Here is an 11,084-nt window from a genome sequence, read left to right as displayed (position 1 = left end):
CGTCATTATTGATATATAATCATTATTGTTTATTTTATTAAAACTTAATTGTGCGATCCATAAAATATTTTCAGACAGTGCATGGTGTAAATGATACACAGCTTAAAAGGCAAGAGTTTAAATACAGTCTTTCTGATTATTTCTTAAGCAATCCAATTAAAAATGTTTCGACATTTTGCACAGAGAACAGATCTGCATGTGCATAATTGTTGTTTGCAGTACCAAAATGATAAAGATAAGAAATATTTATTTAAAAATAAGAAAGAAGAATATACAGTTGAAGTCAGAAGTTTACATACATTTAAGTTGAAGTCATTAAAACTCATTTTCTAACCATTCCACAGATTTAATATTAATAAGTAATTTAGGACATCTACTTTGTGCATGACATGAGTAATGTTTCCAACAATTGTTTACAGATTGTTTACTTTTAATTGACTATATCATAATTCCAGTGGGTCAGAAGTTTACATACAATAAGTTAAGCAGCTTTAGGCAATTAGCTTCTGATAGGAGGTGTACTGAATTGGAGGTGTACCTGTGGATGTATTTTAAGGCCTACCTTCAAACTCAGTGCCTCTTTGCTTGACATCATGGGAAAATCAAAAGAAATCAGCCAAGACCTCAGAAAAAAAATTTGTGGATCTCCACAAGGCTGGTTCATCCTTGGGAGCAATTTCCAAATGCCTGAAGGTACCACATTCATCTGTACAAACAATAGTGCGCAAGTATAAACACCATTGGACCACATACCATCATACCGCTCAGGAAGGAGACACATTCTGTCTCCTAGAGATGAACGTAGTTTGGTGCAAAAAGTGCAAATCAATCCTAGAACAACAGCAAAGGACCTTGTGAAGATGCTGGAGGAAACAGGTAAACAAGTATCTATATCCACAGTAAAATGAGTCCTATATCGACATAACCTGAAAGGCTGCTCAGCAAGGAAGAAGCCACTGCTCCAAAACCACCATAAAAAAGCCAGACTACAGTTTGCAAGTGCACATGGGGACAAAGATCTTACTTTCTGGAGAAATGTCCTCTGGTCTGATGAAACAAAAATTGAACTTTTTGGCCATAATGACCATCGTTATGTTTGGAGGAACACCATCCCAGCTGTGAAGCATGGGGGTGGCAGCATCATGTTTTGGGGGTGCTTTGCTGCAGGAGGGACTGGTGCACTTCACAAAATAGATGGCATCATGAGGAAGGAAAATTATGTGGATATATTGAAGCAACGTCTCAAGACATCAGCCAGGAAGTTAAAGCTCGGTTGCAAATGGGTCTTCCAAATGGACAATGACCCCAAGCATACCTCCAAAGTTGTTGCAAAATGGCTTAAGGACAACAAAGTCAAGGTATTGGAGTGGCCATCACAAAGCCCTGACCTCAATCCGATAGAAAATTTGTGGGCAGAACTGAAAAAGCGTGTGCGAGCAAGGAGGTCTACAAACCTGACTCAGTTACACCAGTTCTGTCTGGAGGAATGGGACAAAATTCCAGCAACTTATTGTGAGAAGCTTGTGGAAGGATACCCAAAACATTTGACCCAAGTTAAACAATTTAAAGGCAATGATACCAAATACTAACAAAGTGTATGTAAACTTCTGACCCACTGGGAATGTGATGAAAGAAATAAAAGCTGAAATAAATCATTCTCTCTACTATTATTCTGACATTTCACATTCTTAAAATAGAGTAGTGATCCTAACTGACCTAAGACAGGGAATGTTTTCTATGATTAAATGTCAGGAATTGTGAAAAACTGAGTTTAAATATATTTGGCTAAGGTGTATATAAACTTCTGACTTCAGTTGTACTACTCTATGAAAAATGTTTCATTTTCTAAAAAATCACAGTTAAATAGAAACATCATCAAATGCTGTTTTGATTCACAAAATAGAGTTCAAAAAATTATCAAAGCTATCATTTGTTAAAGACTCATAATTTATTCATTTCTGACTGATCTTTCTACACCAGATTCCACATTTAATGTAAATTAACAATGAATGACTTTTCAAACTGCACAGTACTTGTAGAGTGATTTTACATAAGAATGATTTCACAAATTATTAATTTACACAGAAATTAACTGTAATCATGTTTCACGAATGAGGCCCAAAATATGTACTACATACAGCAGAAATAGTACAAGTGGTATGATATTCCGAACACAGTCCAGGTATTTCCATGATGTAAGAACCTCTTGCCTATTGATGCTACAAGGGAATTGAAACAATCGTGGGCAAAGGGCCGACCGGAGGCGGATTATATTTCTCCACGCGCATTAACCTGCGCAGAATATCGTCTCGATCTCTGGGCCAGCTGTAGATATGAGTATGCTGCAGCCAAGTGGGAACATAACTCTGCAAAAGAGAAAATACTACAGTTCAACGTGTCAATGTGACTTCTTCTGTAACAACCAAGAAGTGATTTTATTATACAAATAAACAGAATTGAATGTGAAGTGTGAAGTGTCTGCTCCACTAGTGGCACCAAATGGAATTTCAAAAATAAAGACTGTTTTAAAAAAAAAACCTCCCCATCTGCTCAGAAACAGATAGTTCAGTCCCAAATGCACTGGTTTTTCTTAGCTTGGATACGAGAAAGTCTTCACCTTTAATTCTTAATTTTTTTTGCATTCATGAATGTACACTTAAAACATGAGTACATATTAAGTTACTTTTTCAATTAGGCTGCAAAATATAGAGAACACATGTGGGACTAGAGTAACCGGTTTTGTTGTTTAACAAGCTTAAAAGCATGCCTTGATCTGCTGAAATGCTTCGAGGTAAATTGCAGTAAACACGTTGAGATTTCACAGTTACCTTCTTGGCTCCAGGGAAGAGAATTGGAATGAACCTGTAGTTCCTGCAGCCGTTCTGAATGAATTCACTTTGTAGCTGATGAAGAGAAAACAAACAGAACAACTCAAAAATCTCAGCAATATCCAGTCTATTGCCACATCATGGCTGGACACCCCCCCCCCCACACACACATTTTGCCCACCATAAAAGATCAAAGTACCTGTTTGTGAATGTAGACCGTGTCTGATGTCCGCTCATCATTGTCCATATTCATATTAATGCCTGTTATGGTCTCGTAATACCTCAAGCTAATGATGATGATAATCAGGTAGTCTTTCTGCAGGTAGAAAGATATAGAGAGATGCTGGTTATGTTCGCAATGGAAAATTAGCTTACTACTTACTGAATAATGCACAGTATATTCTATATATTGCCTAATCATTTTTAAAAATAGGATGTGAAACAATCTGCAGTATGCAATGACACATTCAAACTACGCAACTAGGAACGTTTCAAACTATAGAATGGTGGGTATTACAGTACATCCCGTTAATTCGTCACACTGGAAATGGAAGGTCAAGTTTCAGACACTTCCTTTCTCTATATTTTTACATACCTCATTCAGGTATCTCTCCATGCAGTCGATTTTACTGATGCTGTTCAATTGTTGCTCAAAAACATCAATCTGTCGACACAAAGATTCCAGAATTCATTCAAATCCACATTTACAGCAGCTTACACTAGAAAACTGTAAAAAGTACTATTAAAAACGACTATTGGCGTACGTGAGTGTCAAAGCCGTTGTTTCTGAGCAAAGCTACAAACTTGATGACTTCCTTCAAATGCTCTTCATTGTCGGCCTCATATGTGACAAAAACTTTCCCTGTGAGGGAAAAAAGATGAATTAAATTGAATTAAATTGAGATCAAAGCAAAGCAGCTTACAGTGCAAACTCAGAACTATGTATGCTGATTTGTGGTCAAAACATACAAAGTCTCAGCCTCAGAGCATATCATGGGCGTGAGAAGTTCTGTGATGGCTTGCTCCACACTCGTGCATAAACCAGGCTTTAATCGCACTGTGAAAATGTAGCGTTGCAGATGAGAAGCATATTTAGCATGTATAAAGCCCCGAACACGAGATGAATAATATTACATTTGCCTCGGTGGCCCGACATTTCGTTTGGACCACGAAAAGATTTCAGTTGAGGAAGAACCCTGGCATTGTTCTTTTCCTGCTGTCCGTGACCCAATCTGAACTGACCTGCAACCCATTCTTGGGTCGCAACCCACAGGTTGAGGAACACTGGTCTATTATTATTGTATCGTCCATTTCAGATAACCCTATCCTGAAATGGTACATGAATACAAAGTTAACTGTGGTTGGTCACTTTACAGACAATAGCCACATTTCCACTATCGGGCTAAATGAGGGCGTGCAAGTGCTTGCCAGGGCCAGTTGTGTTCCCACTGTCACTTCCAGGGCTTCATCATGCTGCCTCAGTGCTTTCTAAGGGCCAACGGGGAGGAAGGTGTGGTCAGTGTCAAAGGTGGAGTATCGGCGATCTTGCCAGGTTGTATATCCAGCGCACAATGGTAGAGTTTCGTTAATACGTTAAAATGCACAATGGACAAAGCGATGCCCAAAGAAAGAACTTACCATGGTTCGAGATCATGGACGGTGTGCTGGGACATCATCCCGCTGTTAGTGGAGAGACCACTTGGGACACCATGGCACTTACAGTAGGTGAGTTGTCAATGCTAACCTATCTTGCTAACTAGCTAATGTTTACAAATAATATAAACTTGATATTCTAGATAACATGATACCTCGGCTTGATCCTCCCTCATGCTTGTGAAATGGGTGGGGTGTGTGACGTTGGCATCAGGGCGGTGTGTTAAAGGCGGGTTTTAGGGCAACGCTGTGGGGCTATTTGCCCCATGGTGGGAACGTAGATCGATTTTTGTCTTGCAACTTGAGGTCTGAGGCTATTGGCCCCGGCTGGCCAGTTGATATCCCTGGCTCACACTGGCCCATTAGTGGAAAAGCAGCTAATGTCTTTCTGTCTAAGTTGGCGGTTCTTGGGCAGAATAACCCGCAGTCTGAAGGGATAGAAAAGTAGGGTTACAAACTGTCCTGAATTAGCCGGGACGTCCAATATTTTTATCCCCAATATAAAGTTATCCCACACGACGAAGGGTCAGCAGACGACAAATGGTGCAGTATTAAAGCAGTCAGACAGTGAAAGGGGACGCTTGAAGGGGACCTTGTTCCCTTTTCAAAACGCCTATTAATAGCTAAACAGCTGTCGCATTCGCTGCGTTATTTTAGGAGTTTTTGTCTTGTTGGTGTGCAGACAGGAAATAGTACTCACTCTGCTCTTGAGAAAGGTAAGTGATGCCAGGACCGGCCTGTTTGGATTTTGGAGATGCATAACTGCTGCAGAAACAAAAAAAACAAAGAGCCAAATATAGGCAACATGTCACTCTACATGAACACAACAAGCTTAGACACAATCAATTCTAAAGAGCATTAGCATGCCTTTTTTTTTTTATAATAATTTTTTTTAACTAATGGCAAATTCCACGTTTTATGGGTTTGAGAGTTGCTACTTAACCATAACACTGTGCAAATAAAATGTTTGTAGGCTGTTCTCAACCCAATTAAAGCCATTTTGTCTATCTTAGTGTGTACCAAATGTAAATTACTGTATCTTTTGAGTTTTTTTTGTTTATATAACATAACGGATGAATAAGTGAACTCACTCTTCAGAAAAGCCTGTATCCACTTGTCTGTAGTGTGCCGGGCCTGTGTAATATAAAACACATACATGCCAATAGAAGCAAACTGAGTGTTCACACTAGCAAAAAAAAAAAGTACCACGGAAAGGTTTTTCTGGACGTGTATCATGTTACAATATAAATACTATGATGTATGAAAATGGTAATCATTTTGCACCATAGTATTACCATCTTATACTATCACTGTACCATGGTGTAACAAGGTTAAAATGGGAAAGGAGGAGGCGGGAACCGGCTGAACAGTCAAAGTAATATTTAAATTTAAATATAAACAAAAAGACACAAAACATAAATGCACACATGGCAGCTGTGTGTGGCTCTCTCTCTCTCGAAATGCCGCATCCCACTGCACTTATCCCTCTCCTTGGCTGATTAGCCCGATTGGAGGCCAGGCGTCTGTAGTCATGGCCCGGCCCCACCCTCCTCCTCATCACACATGGTTCCTTATTTTTTTGTAAAGGTGGGCTTGAATTACAAGCCTCTGTGTAATATTTTAATTAGGGCTGTCAATTTAACTCGTTTAATTCTGTGCAATTATTATATAAATGTAACGCATCAAAAACATTTACACAATGAATCATGTTCTCAAACCGTAATAAGGAATATTCCTACCAGGGCGGAACAATTCAAGCTTGATGTACCACCTGTTTTCAGCAGGGGGCAGTAAACTAAACACCAGCTGTATAGGCAATGCGCAGCTTATACAGAGTGCAAACCACACTCAGGCCTGTTTGACACTAGCGACATCACAACATGAAGATGGATGCGTTCCTGCATTCAAACACAGCTGGACGGAGAGCAATGCAGGGATCGTGTTTTTCTTAGTTTTAAACTAAGCTTTACTTGACACAGCGCCCTAAAAATGCTGTTTATGATGTGATGCAACAAAAGTGAGCCACTCCAAAAGTGTCCGTCTGACACAGGTATACATTGACACGTCCTTAGAAAAGCCCTTATAATAAATCTATCTTGGACAGATTAACAAATTAAATTGCAAAATGGACTGCTATGGACTGTAGGCCAATGATAGGCTCATGCTCAATAATATGGAAATAAATAATATATTGCATTCTAAAGCCACATGCTTTTACTCGTCTCATTTTACTAATAATGTATTGCATTTTAATTATCTGAATAATTATATTTATAATATATATAATATTTATACTTAAATATAATAACTAATTATAAAATTAAATATCATAATTAAAATTAAATAACTATTTATAATTATTTAATAATTATATTTTGAATAATTTTTATTAGAGGGCCTTTTTTTCAGCAAATATTTATTATGCAATTAATTCAGTTAATCGGCATATCATGTAATTAATTTGATTACAATATTTAATTGATTGACAGCCCTAATTTAAATCTAAAAATATTATTCCTAAATTTGTTGTATATAAGTTAATGTGAAATCAAAATTAACCCCATTTTCTTTATCCTGGTCTTATTGTGAATGAGTCATCACTGCATGTTATTCCAAAGAAAGTGTAATACCTTGTTCTGTCTGAAAAAAGGAATTACTTTCCTTTTTGGTTGATGTTACGAATTCCTCTTATTTTTCAGCCCCTCTCCTCCAATCACCAGGCTCCACTTCTGGTATATACTGTAATGCCCACTTTTCACCATCCAATCAATTCCTAATGAATAAAATCAAGTCCCGCACTACATTTTTTTTGTGTTAAATATCCTGTTTCACTTGTGTCAGATTATAGAAGTAAAATGGGTTGGGAATGGAGCTTCATGTTGACAAGAAGAGTAAAGGTTCGGATTGGAAGCAAAAAGTATTTTACAGACTGATGACACAGGAGAACTTCCAACAAGACATTCTCTAGTTCTTCAGAAATCCATCTATATATTGGTGCTTTAAAGAACCCAGAAACCAAAACACTGATCTGAAGAGACCTACTGTACTATGAAACATCAATAACTTTTTTAATCTCCAAAGAAATATATAGCAGCTTGCTGAAGAACCATTGAAGAACTTTTTTCTTTTAAGAGTAAAACGTATACGTTTTTCAAACACCTTTGACGGTAAGTTTCTCTTGCAACATACCTGAGTGTCTGTATGGCAGGTGATGTCCAGGCCTGGAGCTGCAGTGATGGACAGGAGCCACATGGTGCTGAGGTGGACCATGCTGACTGCAGCACGGTGGATGGAGGTATGGACCGGGGTAAGAGGGCGAGAGGTGAGTGTGTAAATGTGCTGATGGAGGAATTGAATGAAGAGGTCTAGGTTGTTCTAGACCAGTGAGACTCAGACTACAACTGCCTGGAAGCGAGTGAGGTCTGCTGGGATAGAAAGAACCACCATCTGAGAGTGTCTGGTAGATGCAAGAGGGTAGACTCTGAGGAGACCCAGATCTGTGTGCTAAACTGTAACTTGAGTACTGCCAGACGTCAGGATTGGCTTTTTCGGATTCCTCCCAGCTGGGGTAGGGTGTCTGATGGGCGTATTTTGTGAACAGATGGTGTGGTAAATTATTGTAGCTGACTGCATCATGTTGGTGGATCATGTGACATTCTTCTGATGTCCTTGAAAAGGTTGTGGGATGGTTCTTGTTGTTGTGGAGGTCTGGCAGAAGTCCTGACTCAAATTCTTCACTCCTAGTTTCGTCATTCTCCTCTGGAGAGTTCAGGGATATGTACTTCTGGCTGAGGCGGGCCATGCGGGTCGGAAATCTGAAGAAGAGAACTAGTACCTCAAATTTGTCTATTTTGTGGAGATTTGAACAGTGGTTTCTAGCTTTCATACCTTTACTGGTAATAAATAGAGCCAAAAATGGACCTTGAATTTACATTAATGGAGTTAGACCAAAATGACAGTTTGTTCATTATTTATTGACATTGACAGACGTAGTTACTATGAACTGTCAAATATGAAAAAGAGCAACATGTACAACATTGGAGCCACATTTCTCCATTTGTGTTCCAAGGGGAAAATAACAGCATACAGGTTTGAAACTACATGCATGATGGTGAGCAAATCATGACAAAATCTCAGTTTTTGGTGAACTATTTCTTAAAGGCAACCAGTATTTGCTCTGAATTACCATCGCAAAATTATGAGTGATAACTGACACATATACTAGCAAATTAAATATTTCTCCAAAGTGCATCAGCCAATCAGTCAAGCTTTCTAGCTGACATCCCGATAGAGCGCAACAGTCTGTTTCTGGAAGTAAAAATCCCATTGATTTTTAACAATAACTGAGGTTGTTAATTGATGGTACATACTTCTGTTCAAGCCATCAGTCCACGTTATTTCAACGTAATTTTTTTAATCGTGTTAAATAGCAGAGTTCCTGCTGAAGAACTGCAGTACCCATGATACTTATAGAGAACGATCCACCAATCAGAGAACTGCAGCAAACAAAGCACGCCAAAAGAGCTCTACAGTGACCGCCGACTTCAGTGAATGACACAATCGAGTCATTCTCCCTACACTCTCAAACTACTTTTTTATTTGTTTATATCTGAATATTTAGCAAAAACCTCAAATATATTGTTTCAATACTTATAATCAACAACTTTAAATCATATATCATTTTAATTCAGTTACATCATTCACAATGCTTCATGGGACTGTAGTTCGTGACGTTAAGTACACAGTCTTGTCTGGTTTTCAAACACTTTCTTGCTTCAAATCAAAGTTTGTGTTGTTGTGATTCACCTCGTAGCTGGTTGGTTTCCCCATGGAAAACATTTACATGAAAAATACTTTTGAAAAAGTGGGCGGGCACTGTTGGGCTCATTATACCTCTATAGTGCACAACAGTGCCCGCCCACTTTTTCAGCTGTTTGGGTTCCAGTAGTATTTTCCGCATTCATTTCTTCCATAGACTTTTAATAAAATCCTTTATAAAAGAGCTGTGAGTCATGAACCAAACCAACCAGCTCTGAGGTGAATCACAACATCACAAACTTTGTTTTGAGGCAAGAAAAGTATTTTAAAATCGGACATAAAGTCAAAGATACAAGACTGTGTACTTAACGTCACAAACTACAATCCCATGAAGCACTGCGAATGATGTCACTGAATAAAAAACAATGGAAATACATAAAACTATTGATTTTAGGTTGTTGATTATAAGTATAGAAATAATATATTTGGGGTCTGGGTAGCTCAGCAATAAAGACGCTGACTATCACCGCTGGAGTCACGAGTTCGAATCCAGGGCGTGCTGAGTGACTCCAGCCAGGTTTCCTAAGCAACCAAATTGGCCCGGTTGCTAGGGAGGGTAGAGTCACATGGGGTAACCTCCTCGTGGTCGCTATAATGTGGTTCTCGCTCTCGGTGGGGCACATGGTGAGATGTGTGTGGATGTTGTGGAGAACAGCGTGAAGCCTCCACATGCGCTACGTCTCTGCGGTAACGCGCTCAACAAGCCACGTGATAAGATGCGCAGATTGACGGTCTCAGACGCGGAGGCAACTGAGATTCGTCCTCCACCATTGAGGTGAGTCACTACGCCACCACGAGGACCTAGAGCACATTGGGAATTGGGCATGCCAAATTGGGGAGAAAAGGGGAGAAAATCAAAAACGTATATTTTATGTTTATTGCAAAATATTCCGATATGTACAAATATACTTAAGTAGTTTAAGGGTGAAGGGAGACCGAGTTGATTACGTTACTCACAGTGCATCATGGGAGCGTGCGGTCCCTCTGAGGCATGTTTTGTCGGTTTCGTTGGCCATGGTTCTCTGATTGGTGGATCTGTCTCTGCTGTACCATGGGTAATGTAGATGTTTTCCATGAATTCCGCTCTCAAACACGACTTTTAAACAATGAAGTTGAGATAACGCAGACGGATGGCTTTTACCATTGATGAACAACCATGTTTCGTTGAAATCAATTCGTCTACGGGATAAATGAATGGGAATTTTACTTCCGGAACCAGACTGTTGCGCTCTATACACAGGAAGTGCAGTTCTTCACCAGAAATTCTACAATTTTTATGTAGCTAAAATAACGTAGACTGATGACTTCACCTCGGAGCTCACGGTAGGTCTGTCTTTAAAGGTTTCTAAGTTATTGTTAAAAATCAAACAAATGACATTTTGACTGTTTTGCTCTATTACTTTGCTCGCCAGAAGAGGCGGAGTTTGTGATGGTTTTCTATGAACCTTTTAAGTTGTAGTTAAAATGGTTGGAAATGTGAAACCTAAAAGTGAATTAATAACGAACTGATTGTCTTACTACAAATTCAAAAGTACATGAAGCTATTTACAATCACCAGCGAAGTATGTACTTTTAGATGTATACTAATGAGGAAGCAGAATTGAACCTACTTTTCCATATAAATACACCATCACACATCTCTCTTCAGTCAACAAACAATTAAGTATGAAATGTTACTTCCTCAAACGTACAAAAATGTTCAGTGTGCTGTAGGGCTTCACAAGTAACTGCAGTTATTCTGAAGTATGCTCAGATATGAGAACATGTTTGTGCCTGCTGTGTTTG

General features: G+C 38.9%; 1 protein-coding gene across 1 annotated transcript in view; it reads right to left on the bottom strand.

The window, feature by feature from the left end:
• Window positions 1–64: 64 nt before the first annotated feature.
• The window catches only part of LOC127426503 (E3 ubiquitin ligase TRAF3IP2-like), a 12,026-nt gene continuing 1,006 nt past the window's right edge, over window positions 65–11,084 (bottom strand). Inside the window, exons 2-9 of the mRNA XM_051673362.1 lie at window positions 7,671–8,296; window positions 5,573–5,615; window positions 5,182–5,246; window positions 3,593–3,690; window positions 3,424–3,492; window positions 3,028–3,144; window positions 2,829–2,903; window positions 65–2,366 (exon numbers count right to left, since the gene is read on the bottom strand). Of these exons, the coding sequence (XP_051529322.1) occupies window positions 2,220–2,366; window positions 2,829–2,903; window positions 3,028–3,144; window positions 3,424–3,492; window positions 3,593–3,690; window positions 5,182–5,246; window positions 5,573–5,615; window positions 7,671–8,283 (1,227 nt within the window). The 5' untranslated portion in view covers window positions 8,284–8,296 and the 3' untranslated portion in view covers window positions 65–2,219. The remainder of the gene's footprint in view (window positions 2,367–2,828; window positions 2,904–3,027; window positions 3,145–3,423; window positions 3,493–3,592; window positions 3,691–5,181; window positions 5,247–5,572; window positions 5,616–7,670; window positions 8,297–11,084) is intronic.

The sequence above is a fragment of the Myxocyprinus asiaticus genome, chromosome 35 (assembly GCF_019703515.2).
Source record: "Myxocyprinus asiaticus isolate MX2 ecotype Aquarium Trade chromosome 35, UBuf_Myxa_2, whole genome shotgun sequence".
NCBI classification, from domain to species: domain Eukaryota; kingdom Metazoa; phylum Chordata; class Actinopteri; order Cypriniformes; family Catostomidae; genus Myxocyprinus; species Myxocyprinus asiaticus.
Note: the sequence above shows the minus strand (reverse complement) of the source record. Positions and strands in the feature narration are given on the sequence as shown.